Source organism: Homarus americanus, unplaced genomic scaffold (assembly GCF_018991925.1).
Source record: "Homarus americanus isolate GMGI-L3 unplaced genomic scaffold, GMGI_Hamer_2.0 scaffold46331, whole genome shotgun sequence".
Lineage (NCBI taxonomy): Eukaryota > Metazoa > Arthropoda > Malacostraca > Decapoda > Nephropidae > Homarus > Homarus americanus.
Genome location: NW_024736646.1, coordinates 2,300 through 18,997, shown reverse-complemented (window position 1 = coordinate 18,997; position 16,698 = coordinate 2,300). Strand labels below are relative to the sequence as shown.

At 45.0% G+C, this 16,698-nt stretch overlaps 1 protein-coding gene across 1 annotated transcript; it reads left to right on the top strand.

The window, feature by feature from the left end:
* Positions 1-1,206: 1,206 nt before the first annotated feature.
* LOC121872207 lies at positions 1,207-16,027 on the top strand (the record flags this gene model as incomplete). The annotated part of the gene is given in 2 exon segments (XM_042374878.1): positions 1,207-1,555; positions 15,554-16,027. Coding segments are annotated over 2 exon segments (612 nt in total), but the record flags the coding sequence as incomplete, so codon positions are not given.
* Positions 16,028-16,698: the final 671 nt, after the last annotated feature.

The window sequence follows — 16,698 nt, the reverse complement described above, 5'->3', positions numbered from 1 at the left end:
CAATAACTTAACCATTTTCTATGATACCTTCCCCCAGTTCCCCCCTCGATTATTAACGATGACTCAGCCAATGTAATATTAGCTATGACATAAATATTTATCTACCTTAAATGGTATAAATTTTGTGATGACGTTCCCAGAGTAAATCACCGCCCTTAGGTCCACATTGAGAAAAGTTCGTAAGTAAAGAATGTTTTGCAATAATTTCGGGTTTTATAGAATGTTTTTTTTTAATTATCTTTGGTGTGTTAAAATGGCGACGAAAGTGAAGTGAGACTGTAAATTATATGAACAAAAATGAAAGCACGAGCCACAGCTGCAACGGGTACACACAACAACCTCTGTTTTAAACGGCAGGACACAGGTGTTCAGCCCTCGGTAAATTACTTTGGTTACCGGTGGTGGTGGGTTAGTGAGGGGGGGGGGGTCACTTGGTATGGTGGAGGTAGTGGGTGGAAGGAGGAGGAGGAGGTGGAAGGTCACGTGGTATGGTGTAGTGGAAGGAGGAGGAGGAGGGTGGAAGGTCATGCCTGTATGTGGTGGAGGTAGTGGGTGGAAGGAGGAGGAGGAGGGTGGAAGGTCACGTGGTATGGTGGAGGTAGTGGGTGAAGGAGGAGGAGGAGGAGGGTGGAAGGTCACTTGGTATGGTGGAGGTAGTGGGAAGGGGAGGAGGGAGGATGTAGGAATAGTCGATGGTATGGTGGAGGTAGGGGTGGGAAGGGGAGGAGGAGGAGGTGGAAGGTCATGGTATGGTGGGAGGTAGTGGTGGAAGGGAGGGAGGAGGAGGGTGGAAGGTCACGTGGTGTATGGTGGGGAGGTAGGGGTGGGAAGGAGGAGGAGGAGGAGGGTGGAAGGTCACGGTATGGTGGGAGGTAGTGGGTGGGAAGGAGGGAGAGGAGGGTGGAAGGTCATGTGGTATGTGGAGGTAGTGGGTGGGAAGGGGAGGGAGGAGGAGGGTGGAACATGTGGTATGTAGTGGAGGTAGTGGAAGGAGGGAGGAGGAGGAGGTGGAAGGTCAATGTGGTATTATGGGAGGTAGTGGGTGGAAGGAGGAGGAGGAGGGTGGAAGGTCATGTGGTAAGTGGTGGGAGGTAGTGGGTGGGGTGGGGGATGTGGGAAGTTTACGTGGTGTGGTGGGAGGAGGGGAGTATAACGCAGTGGTGGTGGGGGGGGAGGGGCAGGCAGGCAGAACACGTGTGGGGTGGCAGTGGTGGTGGTAGTGGTGGCAGTAGTCCACTTGATCAACACAACTTGGTCAGTCTCGTTAAGTGACCGCCACCTGGTGTTACTCCCCGGCACTAGACACCAAGACCAATAGACATACACCCTTATCGATCTCTATTCACGATAAGAAGAAAATATTAATAATAAGTGATATCATTGAACATGTGACTGGCTCTTTAACTGGCCACTAGTGATGCTTAGTGAAACGTCGAGATTTATAAATGAAAATCCAACGGTAAATGGCTTCGGGGACCAGCCAATTAAATTTGAGGTGTTTGTTGCAAGCAGAATGAGTCAGTTCAGTACGGGAGGTTGTTTACCGTATTGCAAGGTGAGTTGGGTGCTCCCGGATTAATGAATTTGCCTTCCAAGACCTTCATTACTCTCCCTCGTAGGAAGAGAGAGCTATAATAATGAACCAAACTCTCTGATTCAGAAAAGAAAACCAAAAAAATGGAAAACTATCTTAAGTTATATTCGCTTACTTTTACATCAGTTAAGTCGGATGAAAAACTGTGGTAGAAAACCTTTAATGAAACTTTCTCTTCACCTTAATTAAGAGTTTCAACAGGTGTGTGAAGTGAACACACCTGGCTGGTAAAGGTAGAGTCTCAATTAAATTTTGATGCTATTTTAAATGTTATTTTGGCCACCTGACCGCTGCTTACGAAGTGTATTTAATTGCGGTAGGTAGTAATTCTCTCTTAATTTGGGCACTTAATGTCTTTTAGCCAAAGGTAGTCTCTCAGGTAAGGTCTTATGCCTGAAAATGCGAGACGAAGAAATAAATAAAAAAACCTTTGAGAACGAGAGATCATATTAAGACGATGAATCATTTTGAACTTCATTAAACTTAAGGGGTAATAAGCGTCCCAATTACTCCCTTACTCTCAACACTATTTTATTTACTTGTGTGTTAAGTAATTTCTCAGCTTTGTGGCCCATATAGCGGTGTGTGTGTGTGTGTGTGTGTGTGTGTGTGTGTGTGTGTGTGTGTGTGTGTGTGTGTGTGTGTGCATGTGCATTGTGTGCGTATTAAACATGTAAATGTATCTCTGCCAATAAATACCTTGACCGTTAACAAGCCTGAATTTTAATTTTAATTCTTAAAAAAAAAACTACGTTTCAAAAATAAATGAAAAATGTCACGTCAGATATTACCCATTTTGTGACAACGATAACACACACACACACACTACATACACACACACACACACACACACACACACACATACACACACACACACACACACACACACACACACACGCACATGCACACACACACACACACAGGTATTGACAATGGTTTATTGAACTGTGAATTAATTAATATCCTGAAAGCACCACCAGCAATGGCATCAAGACTACGAAGTAAACATTGATGATCTGCTCGACCTGCCACGACCTGCCCCGACCTGCCCGACACAATGGTGATGGCCGACGCCTTGTGCTGGTGTTGGATATTAGTAGTAACACTTAATGGAACCACCACCACCCACTATCACCACCATTTTCACCACCACTATCACCACCATTTTCACCACCACCGTCTTCAACCACTATCACCACCATTTTCACCTACCGTCTCTACACATGCCACCATTTCACCACCACCGTCTCCACCACTACTCCTACCATTTTCACCACCACCGTCTTCACCACTATCACCACCACCCACAATCCCATGAGTCAGGTAGCTGTGATGGGGTCTGGTAATTCACTGTTACTACTTAGCAACCCTGAGGTGGTAAATCAAGTGGCCCGGCAGAGTTAATTCCCCTTCCCTCCCTCACCCCTCCTTCCCCTCCCCTCACCCCCCCTTCCCCTCCTCTCCACCCCCCTTCCCCTCTCCTCTGACCAGGTAAATGTGTGTTTGTGGGTATATATTGTTGTATATACCTTCAGGATAGGAATTAAGTCACCTGTAGATTCATCCCCCCCCCCAACTTAATTCACCTTAAACCTAACTTAACCTAATCTTCAGGTGCCTAATCTGCAGGTGATCTCATGAACAGTTTAATGTTATCTCGAAAATATTTGTATTGTTGTCGTGAACTTTGGGTGCGACGGTCGAGTGGATCAGGCAATTTAATTCCTTTCCCAACGATTGCTTTATTGAGTGCCGTAGGTCGCCCTCAGTCCGCCCAGCTGGGGAGTGGACACCTGTTGGGAAAGTGAGAAGTGGTGAGAAAGAGCCTTTGTGTATGAAGACTTAACCCTCGGTGTGCTGTATCCATGCCGACCATAACAGGTTTTCAGGCTTATAGAACACCGTGTTATAAACCCAGTGTGTTATTTCCAGGTGTTATTCTCTCTAAATGAGGGAAATATGAAGATATATGTATCGCTAGTATTGAAACTGTATTTACTTGAGCTTGTACCCAACACACACACACACACACACACACACACACACACACACACACACACACATAGATCTAGGATAAGTTAGGTTATGTTATTCTTTGTTTCGACGCAAAAGTTTACTGAGCGAACAAAAAGTAAATTTTACTTGTGTGGCTAATTAGGTTGTCAGTGTGGCCAGTTCGTTAATCTCTTTCAGTGGCTGGACCTGAACGAGGGACCTAACCTAACCTAACCTAACCTAACCTAACCTAACCTAACCTAACCTAACCTTTCCCTCCTCCTTAATCTCGGTCACTCCTGAAGAACGAATTAAAAACGGTTGGTCTTCCCCCAGCCTCCAGGTCTCCTCTATACACTAGCGGCCTCTGGTCCATTCATCTGTCTCATACCCTGACCTTTAAACTTCAATATCCATTCTCCCCTCTCTCCCTCCCTCACCCTCTCCTTCTTTCTCTCCCTTCATTCTCTCTCTCTCTCCTCACCCCTCTTTCCCCTCTTCCCTCTCTCCTAACTTCACCCCTCCTCCTCCCTCCCCTTTCTCTCCTTCTCCTCCTCCCGCACCCTCTTCCTTCACCTTCTCTCCTTCCCTCTCTCTCTCTCTCCTGCCCGCTCTCTCCCCTCTCTCCCGCCCTCTCCCCCACCAAAAAACACCAGGGCTTCCCGGCTTATCCTCAGAAATAGAACATCAAAGTTTGAAAGCATTTGCTCCAAGCGTTCTACAGGTGGAATCATTTCGAGGGTGTTGAAATATCCAGGTCACCTGAAGCTTAGCCACCCAGCTTATTTAACTTTAAGAGTAACCATCCTAATATTAACCTAACTTAACCTAACATAACCTAACCTAACCTAACCTAACCAGGAAAGAAAATACTTGTCTTTTAGGTGGGTGGATAATTCTCACGGGCATTTGTGTTAAAAGTTAGGAAATTAGACTGATAATGAATGGGACTGAAAACATAGAATTAAAAAAAAATTGTTTACATTGATTTACCTGTGTATATTAGTGGGTCTGATATAAACAATTACCTGATTTACCTGTGTATATTAATGGGTCTGACTGACCTGTACCAGAGGAGGAGGTGTGTCGAGGTTGACCTGACTGTGTGGTGGAGGAGAGTCTGGTCACCTGTGTGTTAGGTCTACCACCTTTACCTGGCGAGGGGAGGGGTGCTGTGTGCTGTGGCCTGCCTGCTGTGTGTTGTGGCCCGTCTACTGTGTGTTGTGGCCCGTCTACTGTGGCCTCCTTGCTGTGTACTGTGGCTGCTTCATCACTTATCACTATAAGTGTAAGATCTAGTGTGTGTGTGTGTGTGTGTGTGTGTGTGTGTGTGTGTGTGTGTGTGTGTGTGTGTGTGTGTGTGTGTGTGTGGGTCTGGGGAACTCGACAGAAGTTTATTACACTCATTACTAGTGAGGGAAGGGAGAGGAGGGATGGGCGGTAAGGAAGGAGGGTGAGGTAAGGTGAGGAGGAGGGAGGGTGGAGGAGGGAGGGAGAAGGAGGAAGGAGAGAATAATATCAGCAAACTTTGTGGGAAGCCAAGATATTTTTTTTTTCTGCTGGGTGTTTCTGTCGCCTTGTTATTTTTCTTGGCCAAACACGTTTCGTCGAGTCCACTTTAATTGGTCTTGTGGTGAGGTGGGGTGTAGGTGTGGTGGTGAGGTGGGGGTGGGTTAGGTGGGGTGGGTGGTGGTGGCGGTTATTGGTTGAAGGTGGTATTGGTGGTAGTGGGGTTTATTGGTAGTGGTGGTAGGTAATGGTAATTGTGGTGGGTAGTGGTGTTGGTTAATGGTGGTGGTAGTAGTGATGATGTTGGTGGTGGGTAATGGTAGTGGTTGTAGTAATTATGGTGGTGATGATGGGTAGTAGTGGTGGTAATAGTAGTAGTGACTAATAGTGGTAATAGTGGTTTAACTTAAACATTTTTCTCCTAAACATTATAAACTAACTTATATAATTAACAACCTTACTTAACCCATTGATTTATTATACATTTAGTTATTCATATTTATTTATGCATTATTTAGATGTATTAAATACCTCGGCAAGTGTAGCTGCCTTTGATCATCCTAGGAAAACAAACACCGATTATCTTCTAACTCTGGGAAGATCCTTTTCTGTCCTTGATTATCCTGGGAATTTCAATGATCCGCCTTTGACGCTTCTTCCTTTTTAATTCACAGGAAAGAAAAAACTAATTACTTCTATTTAAGAAGAAAAAATCTAGTCTTTGATCATCCTGTAGAAGGAATTGGGTTTATTTTCTCGTAAGGTCTCATTATATCGTTGTTCGTCCTGGGGAGAAAATAGAATAGTGCTTTAAGATTTCGTGTGTGTGTGTGTGTGTGTGTGGGTGTGGTACATCTTAACTACACAGGTAACAAGGTGCACATTAATAAAACCACTTTGTTACTGTGACGCGTTACGGAGAAAGTTACTGGTCATGTTACGCGTTTCTTTAAAAATAACGATAAGCTTCCCCCTAGTGACGATTAGTGTAACCAGTGATGAATGTAAATAAACAACACCTGACAGTAATGAACTACCCACCCCCACTACCTGGTCATCACACCTGTATAATGACGTCATGACCAATCACCGGCCTTTCTGAGACCACGTGATTAAATATTTTGACATAACTACGACAGGCTTTAGAGGTAATTGATGCATAAATTGAGTGTTTATATTCAGATCGACCTTTAAAAGCAAGTATGTTAGGGAATTTTTAGCAAGTTAGGGAAATTTATAGCAAGTTAGGGACATTTTCTAGCAAGTTAGGGAAATTAATAGCTTACGAGAAAGAGTTAATATTTACAATGTCTCGATACATCTTACTGAATGCCTTAATCATCCTGGGGAAAGAATTTGTCTCTCTTAATGTTTCCTTCGGCCTTAATATACAATGTCGTTGTTCATCTTGGGGAAAAATCATGATTGTGTTAGTGCTTGAGGGAAGAAGGAGGAGAGAGGAGGGAGGGAGAGAGGAGGGAGGGAGGGAGAGAGAGAGGAGGGAGGGAGAGAGGGAGGGAGGGAGAGAGGAGGGAGGGAGAGAGTTTCAGGTGGCGGGAAGGAAGTAGGGCGAAGGAAGGGAGGCGGTTCAGGTAGGTGGAGAGGAGGTAGGGAGGAAGATGAGGAGGAAGGGAGGGAGACAGGAGGTAGGGAGGAAGGAGAGAGAGAGGGAGGGTGGTAGTGGTGTTCATTATAACTTGGTGGTGGGCTTGTCACCAGCAGCTGGAACACGAGGTGGCACTGTTACCTGTGCCGGCAGGTGTGGCACTCTCTCTCACATCCCCCTCATCTCCCACCTTCCCCTCATACGCCATTCCCATTAACTTCACTTAATCAAACTAACTCACCCTAAGCTAACTGAACATAGATAGAATAACGTAATATCGTCGAACTTAAACTAACTTAACTCAACACCATAACCTAACCTAACCCGCTGCTCTGTAGGAGGAGGGGGGGGTCGGGGGAGGGGCGTCGGCCAGGCCAGGTCATGCACCTCCTCAATCCACGCGTTTGGAATATTTTGTTAACACACTTACCTCCTTCCCTCCTTCCCTCCCTCCCTCTTCACCCCTTCCTGCCTACTCGACCCCCTCCTTCCTCTCTTCATTCTTCTCTCCCGATTCATCCCTCCACTTCTTCCTCCCCCCTCCCCCCTCCCCTCTTCTCTTCCAGCTTCATCCTCCATTCTTCCTTCTTCCCCCTCTCCCTCCCCCCTCCTCCCCCCTCCTCCCCCCCCCTCCTCCTCCTCCTCCATTATTACTATGACTTGCTGTGTGTGTCTGTGGGTCTACGTTAATCTCAGCCACACAACCTTTCTCACTGTGTCAACATTCTCTCCTTTTTTTTTCTTCAGAACGTAAATATATTTTCATGAATATTAATGCATTTAGGTTTGGTTTGGTTAGGTTTGGTTTGGTTAGGTTTGGCTTTGGTTTGGTTTGGTTAGGTTTGGTTTGGTTTGGTTTGGTTTTGTTAGGTTAGGTTAGGTTAGGTTAGGTTTGGTTATTAGGTTAGGTTTGGTTAGGTTTGGTTAGGTTACGTCAGAATTGGACCGGTGTTTCATTCGGTAATTACAACAATATGTTATATACTTATGATACTTTTATTCAACTTTGCAAAAAGTATAGATTTTTATTGTATTCCAGAAAGTTTAGTCTTTTTAATAGTGATATTGACTTAGAGAACCCCTGAAGTTTATCTGTCTAACGAAGCTGTGACTTGATTAAGAGTGGTAGTGGGGGTGGTGGTAGGTGTGGTGGTAGTGAGGGGTGGTGGTAGGTGGTGGTGGTAGTGGGGAGGGTGTGGTGGTAGGAGGTGGTGGTGGTGGTGGTAGTGGTGGAGGGTGATGATATGGGTGGTAGGTGGTGGTAGTGGTGGTGAGGGTGATGATATTGGTAGGTGGAATGTATGTGTCTCGAGTGAAAGTGAACACACACACACACACACACACACACACACACACACACACACAAACACATAACATACAAACACACAACTTCCTCCAAACACACAGCATCAACACACAAACACATCACCATCACAAACACACAAACAGAGGCACCAAACAAACGTGAACACGAGGCCGGGGACAACACAATAAGGTAACCCCAAGAATATTATAATATACCTCAGGTAGTTTCTGGTACCTGAGCTCAATTACTGCTAATTGGGCTTTGCAGGTGAGAGAAAAACAAACAGAATCAGCTTCCTTTCTCCCTTCCTCCGTCTCCCCTCCTCCCCTTCCTACAATACCTGACCGTAATTTTGATTGGGGTTAATAATGTTTTTTCTTCCTTGTCTTGCCAGGTAGAATGAGGGACTTGTACCTCCAGCCCAGGCTCAGGAAAAATAATATTTGATCTCTTAATGGAAATTAATTTAAAATATTGAGGTTATTTTGTTTTTGTTCGCTGAATGTTTGTGTTTTGTTTTGTTTTTGAGAAAGTAATTACGATTATTATTATTATTATTATTATTATTATTATTATTATTATTATTATTATTATTATTATTATTATTATTATTATTATTATTATTATTATTATTATTATTATTATTATTATTATTATTATTATTATACTCAAGGGATTTAACTCATCTTACTCCCTCCTTCCTTCTCTTCCCTCCCTCTCTCCTCCCTCCCTTTCTCTCTCCGTTTCCCCCCTCTTTCTTACCATCCCTCTCCCCTCTCATCCCTCCCTTCACTCCTCCACCCTTCCTTCCTCTCCTCCCCCCTTCCTTCCTCCACTCTTTCCTTCCTTCTCTCCCTCCTTCCTCTTCTTCCTCCCGGAGTCCATTTTTGGGCCAGGGTGGAGGCAGGACATTTCCCCTTTCCGTTTGCTATGCACAGAGGGGACAGGAAACGGTCGCTCGGACAATTTCCATTCCAACAATGCCCCTGTTCCGCTGGGTGGTGTGGGTGATGGGAGGGGAAATGGACAGAAGGTTATGGGTCCTTTTAGGTGGTTGGATGACGGGACTGCCTTGGTAACTCTCGTAGGTAACTAGTGGTTGTCATGGTAATACTAGTAGATAACAGGTGGTTGTCATGGTAACGCTAGTAGATAACAGATGGTTGTCATGGTAACTGTAACAAGTCAACAGTCGTCTTGATCATAACACAGTGTGTGGTAAGTCTTGTGTCTCAGCTCTTTTAAGACACTTGATGTAATTAAGAGCTTGAGGTTGTTTTCTGTATGGGTGCGGTGGCCAAGTGGATACAGCTCTCTCCTCCTCTCCTTCGGGTCGCTGGTTTGAGCCTTGAACACCCACAGTCCTCCCAGGTGTGAATGAGTACCTGACTGTGTAGTTGGGACTTGTAGCTGGTCGAGTGCACTGCCAGTTACTCTGTTAATTGAGGTTTATATTCAGTTTGTTACATCAGCATCGCCCATAACGAGTCGCCAGGCCTTTGGGACACACGTTACCAGGAAACAAGTTTAGTGTAATATCAGTCCACGAGAGGATGAGTGGGGCGGAGGTGAGGGCTATTGACCACTGGCATTCTCTTGTAAAACTCAGGAGAAAACAATAACCCAGGTGACACGTTCTTTGATGGAGCTGTGGGTGTTGTGACTCCTGGTGAAGTATTACATCTTGGTGACTACCTTCAATGTAAAGGTCACACGATGAGGGGCTGTGTGGGTCCTCTGTTGTGGAATGTCTACTTCAGTTGACTGTACTGCCACACACTAGAGTAGCTCCCACACTGCTGTCCATTACTCAACACTTCAGGTACATCAACCGTGATACACTATGGCTAGGTACGTTACCACTGAGGCAACACAGGTGGTGATCATTTCTAGGCAGCGTAAAGCGACGCCCGGGCCTGCAGTGTTGATGAATGGTCGTGCTTTAGTGAGGTGGATATTCTTGCTGTGATATATGACCGAGGAGGACCACACACACACAGCCACGTCCACAATCTTTCAAGTAAGAGAAAGTGGACACCAGCGGCTCTACTGCACCTCCCACACACTGCCTGACGAAAACTTCAAAGTTCAGGACAAGTCACAACTTTACCCACATCTCAATATACGTCATTTTCCTGGACGGTCTGGCCTCCCGTCCTAACTAACTTCCGCTCTTGGCTGAACAAGGACTGGCAGGGTCTGTCACATCACTGACTGACAGTACCGGGGAGACGTTGGTAACTTAATCATGGAGACTACACCTCGCTGTTGGTCCGAGGACAGGATCATGTAGAAAGGTGATATAAAACATTTGTAACACTACTGTACTATGTCACAACACAGCTGACGGCTGGAGTCTGGATAAACAATTCTTTATGACTTCCTGCCCTTATGACTACTGTGTCTGCTTCTCCCTGCTGACAACTGCCTCTCCCTGCTGACGACTGTCTCTCCCTGCTGACGACTACCTCTCCCTGCTGACGACTACCTCTCCCTGCTGACGACTACCTCTCCCTGCTGACGACTGCCTCCTGCTGACGACTGTCTCCCTGCTGACGACTGTCTTCCTGCTGACGACTGCCTCTCCTGACGACTGCCTCCCCTGCTGACGACTGTCTCTCCCTGCTGACGACTGCCTCTCCCTGCTGACGACTGTCTCTCCCTGCTGACGACTGTCTCTCCCTGCTGACGACTGTCTCCCTGCTGACGACTGTCTCTCCCTGCTGACGACTGTCTCTCCCTGGGTTATCCTTTGATCAAAAGCTAACAACTGGGATCACTTTTCTTGTAATTTTCCCTAAAAAATAAAGAACTTCTCCGTCATCTTAGCAACACTGAGTGAGTGAGCCAACACTTGCCTGACAACCACACTTGACTAACTCAACCTCTGCTGACTCACGCTTCAGCCATAGTATCTCTAGCAGTCTGGGATGGGGGGGGGGGCGTGGGGGGGGTAGACAAAGGGAATCTCGTAGTAGAGGTTTTGCCTGGGGTGATTAGGTGACAGTCTTTCCAGTAATAACCAGATGTATCAACCCCACGACGTCTGGTGGCTGCTGTAGGTCGTTGGGCGAGGTAGTACAAGAGTCTCTGAGCGAGGTTTCAGGCCACCACACGCCCTTCACTACCTGGCTGCCGAGGTGTGTTCCTCCTCTACCGTGCATCACTCCAGGTAATATCATCAACCTGAACACCAGTTTATTGTTGAGTGATGAAGGAAGACAGTTGTAAAGAGCATCACGTCAATATTCCTCGCTGTTCTGTAGGTGAGAGGTGAAGGTCAGGTGAGGTATTGTAACAGTAAACAGTATTGACCTTAACACGGTAGACATAAACAAACTTGAGAAAACAAAAGTAGGACTGTAAATGAATAAAATAAGTTGGTAATGGTGTTAAGTTTCCTCGTCGGTGTAAAGTTGTATTTTTTTGAGAATTATTTAGCGTCTTACCTCCCCCAAACACTTCTTACCTTCACAAACTTTCCCCCCTTCCTTTCCTTACCCCTTTGCCTCCTTCCTCCCCTCTTTCCCTTCCCCTCCCTCCACTCTTCCCTCCTGTCTCCCTTCCCCTCCCCCTGCCCCTACCTCCACTCTTCATCTCCCTTCCCCTCCCACTTTCCTTCTCCTCCCTCGTTGAATTCTTGAAGATTATCGTCATTTTTTTTCTCTTTCCTTGTTTGGTCGAGATCGGTCAGAGGTCAGGGAGAAAAGGTCATCCTAGTGGGTGAGGGTATATGGGTAGGGGGTGAGGGGGCAGGGGAAGGGGATCTCCCTGTATCACGGCGTCAAAACTTTCAGATTGATCCTCAACCTTTACTCACGACCGCTGGGACGGGTGATAGAGGTTTAGTAAAGTACCGTATTGGTGCTCTCTCTCTCTCTCTCTCCTCACCGATCTTCCCCTTCGCCCGTCACAGGTAGTGGTGGTGGGCGGGGGAGATATTTGTGGTCGATCACCGCCACGTCCCACGCTGGGCGAGGGAAACCTCCGTCAGACGGCTCTCAGGCCCTTCTGCGTCCTGCTGATAGCCTACTGCAGGAGGGACGGACACGGTGAGAGTTGGAGGCGTCCAGGCACGTACACAGATAAGAAAATCAAGAAATAGAGATGGTTGACATTTACGTCTCTGTTTATACATTATATTATGTATATATTATAGTTTATATATATACGTGTGTGTGTGTGTGTGTGTGTGTGTGTGTGGTGTGTATGCGTGTGTGTGCAAGTGTGTGCGCAGGCGTGTGTGCGTGTGTGTGAAATGGCAAAAAATTGACAACCAAACACTAATGAACCACCACCACCCTACCTCCTCACCATCACCACCCCCACTCACACCTCCCAATTTGCCACCACCACCTCACCTCACCACCACCCTCACCCTCACCACCACCTCACCCTCACCACCACCCCCACCCCCTCACCCTCACCTCCACCTCCTCCTTCACGTAAAGACCCGCACATGACCACCTTAAAGCCATATCTTCGTCCCTGTATACTCATATTATCAACATGTTAAGAGCTTCTCCCAACCACCTGGGGCATCGAACCCACGACCTCAATGCCAAAAAAATAAGAAAAAACATAAAAATCGGACAATTATATCATGTAAGTCTCTTGGAAGTCTCTATCTCACCCCGAGTATTTCTCCCGTGTTGAGAAGTATTCCTCAGTATCTCATGAGACACACTGGTGGAGGGGATAAAGGGGGGGGGGGGTGGCAGTAGTCTCTCGTTCTGAGTGTCGTGGGATGGTTCCTTTGTCTGCTGTTATTGAGCTGTTTATATTGAGTTATACTGTTACCTGCTGTTATTGAGCTGTTTCTACTGAGTTATACTGTTACCTGCTGTTATTGAGCTGTTTCTACTGAGTTATACTGTTACCTGCTGTTATTGAGCTGTTTCTACTGAGTTAAGCTGTTACCTGCTGTTAAGCATGCGAGTATCACCTGTGCCCCTTCACCTGAATACAAACAGGTGTCTCAAGCGCTCGTTCGTGACCGTAATATATTTAATGGGTATTTTATTCATTTAATTTATTTTTTATCGAATTTACAATTACGATGACCAGTAATGTTTATATTTTTATTTGTTGTTTGTTTGTGAGTTGTTGTTGTTCCTTCTTCCTTCCTTCTTCGTCTTCTTGTTGTTGTTGTTCCTTCTTCCTTCCTTCCTTCCTTCCTTCTTCTTCTTCTTCTTCTTCTTGTCGTTATTCCTTCTTCCTTCCTTCCTTCCTTCTTCTTATAATAGAGACATCAGCCATTACAGCCGGCCTTACGCTGCATAGATCACAACACCTGGACTCTGAACCCGGCAATGGCCACCTGAACCCTGAACCCGGCCATGGCCACCTGAACCCTGAACCCGGCTATGGCCACCTGAACCCTGAACCCGGCCATGGCCACCTGAACCCTGAACCCGGCTATGGCCACCTGAACCCTGAACCCGGCCATGGCCACCTGAACCTGAACCCGGTTGTAACCACCTGAATTTCCCTGAACAGCCGCAGCCACCTGAACCCTGAACCCGGCCATGGCCACCTGAACCCTGAACCCGGATATGGCCACCTGAACCCTGAACCCGGCCATGGCCACCTGAACCCTGAACCCGGCCATGGCCACCTGAACCCTGAACCCGGCCATGGCCACACAGACTCCCTGAACCCGTATGTGTGTTACTCAGGGGAGAATCAGTCACATACATACATACATACATACATACATACATACATACATACATACATACATACATACACGGAAGACTTCACAAAACAAAGTTAAACATATCATTGGATTTAGTGAACTTTGGTCTGAGTCTTCGTGCTGCTGTCAAAAATGATTTAGTTGTTACTGAAGGGAGGCGGTGGATAGACATCACCCGTCTTGAAAATGTTATAGTATTGTGTGTAACCTAACCTAACCTAACCTAACCTAACCTAACCTAACTCTCTGAAAAAATAACACGACAAAAATTAAATCTCTCTCTCTCTCTCTCTCTCTCTCTCTCTCTCTCTCTCTCTCTCTCTCTCTCTCTCTCTCTCTCTCTCTCTCTCTCTCTCTCTCTCTCTCTCTCTCTCTCTCTCTCTCTCTCGAACACACAATCAGAGAGGAATGTGCAGTAATCAAAACAGTAATATTCTTCTATTTTTGTTTTTCATTAAACGAATATTATTTTATACATACAGAGTTAGCAATTATACCAAGCTGAATGAGTTAATAAATTGGTTGTGTTTGTGTTTGATTTAGGTGTCTGTCTGTCTTTCTGTCTCTATGTCTGTCTGTGTCTGTCTGTCATGAGAATTTTTAAATAATAATAATAATAATAATGACGATGGATATATTTTTTATCGTTTATTAAGGAAAGCAAATCTATATTAAGGGGAAACTCAGGAAAAAAATATTTATCGTCATTTTTATTTTTTCATAATAAAATAATTTCACATCTATAATAAGAACAAACTCAAAAACTAATATAACTTCTTTTTTATAATTAATCTGAAAACTCACAACTATTATAAAAAAAAAAAAATAAATAAATAGTCCCCCGTTTTTTTAATAAAGAAAACCAATACCAATTAAGAGCCAACTCAAGTAAAATTCATTGTCCATTAATTCCCTCATGTTTTCCTAGCCCCACTGCCTTAGCCCCTTGGAAAATCGTTATTACCCTGAGCCCTGACACGTTAACAAACACTTAACAACGCCGTGTATAGTGGAGATAAAGTTTCTAGCCAGGGGATAATGTTACGGTATCGGGTAAGTAACGAGATGGTTAAACCGGTGATAAAAGTTCATATGTTATTGATATGGGTGATAGTAATGGCTCCCTAACCTAACCTAACCTAACCTAACCTAACCTAACCTAACCTAACCTAACCTAACCTAACCTAACCCAAAAACAAAGAAAAATAACTAATAAATTCTGTCGACGAGGCTGGTGTAATAATTTATTAACTCTCAGGTGTGTCTCTTAATTGTCTTTCATTTGTTTACCTGTGTTGGGTGTCACAGGTCAGGTGTGTAATCTGTCTAATTAATACGGTGAAAATAATCACATATAACGCCATTAATATAAACACCATAACGCTGTCAATATAACACAATAACATTAATATTATACGATAACACCATCAACAACACCATAACACCAAAAACAACACGATACACCAAAAACAACACCATAACACCCTCAACACCATTAAAACAACACCATAACACCATGAAACTCGCCTGGGGAGGACTCGTTTCACTGCTCCCGTATGTAAACAATGAAGCTAAATCAAGAGCGAACATTATCCCACTGTGTGTGTGTGTGTGTGTGTGTGTGTGTGTGTGTGTGTGTGTGTGTGTGTGTGTGTGTGTGTGTGTGCACTCATGCTCTCCACTACACAGTACACTAGACAGCTCATCTGACAAATATTTGTACACATGTAGACATATTTTATCCCTGTCAGCGATGTCATAGGGGGTGCTATATGTGGAGAGAGAGAGAGAGAGAGAGAGAGAGAGTAACACACACACACACATTTAAATACCACCGCCGTACAGATGTGTTCGTGGTTATTCTCTAACACGACAGACGACGACGACTCACGCCCAGAAGACCTCACCACCTCGCCAAAGTCACACAACCACACGTCTTCATCAACACACGGACAAGTGCCATCCCCGAGCTCTGTGGCACCCATTAACCGAGTGCTAGCCGCCACAAAGCCCTCACCACCGGACCAACTTGGATCAGGAGAGAGGCAGTTGTTACCGTACAGAATGACGGAGACTCCTCAACACACTGAACACTCCAAGTTACTCAGGACATCAAGGCAGTTAGACTCCCCCACACACCAAGGGTTACCACCACTACGTCCTCCTCGAAAGTCCTCCTCACACTCCATATCCCTGGTGACGTCCTCGACCTCCCTGATGTTGTCCTCCTCGATGCTGGCCTTATCGACGACTCAGGTGTCAACGCCAACCAGAGTCACGTCGGTGGCACTGGTGCGAGGACCTGTGAACCCGGAGCAGGTCAGTCCTGATGGTGGTGGTACTGTGTGGCTGGTGTTGGTGGGTTACTCTCTCTCTCTCTCTCTCTCTCTCTCTCTCTCTCTCTCTCTCTCTCTCTGTGTCTTAATTCTTTTCGGTATAATTTAAGTTTTGTCAAATATAAGTTATTTTTTATGTATATTGAAAGTAATTTTTCTTCCATATTTTAATTGATCTGTGTTACCTGTTAATAACCTGACCTCTCTTACCTGTATCAGATAACACTAACACTTAACTACTAAATGGTAATACGTGTAACCTCTCTTTTGTATAGGTATATTTTAAACTTCTTTTTAATTATATTTTTTTTTATTTTTGCTTCAGGATTCGATTTCCATTTTTATATAATAATTTTGTTATGCCTCTCACAGTATCGTATCAGGTAACATAGGTCATTAAATATGAGTTAGTATTATATATTTTTATTTAGTATTTTTTTTTTCATTTGTATTGAATTTATTTTCTCGTAGCTCGTATCACTTTAGTTCAGGGCTGTTAGTGGGTGGTCGCTGTAGACAGGTGGTTGTTATAGCCAGGTGGGTCTTGTAGAGAGATGGACGTTCTACAGAGGGTCGCCGCTGTAGTGAGGTCGATGCCACACAACACGTAAATAACAACAAAAGGTTTACTGGCAAAAAATGTGACTACCAGAA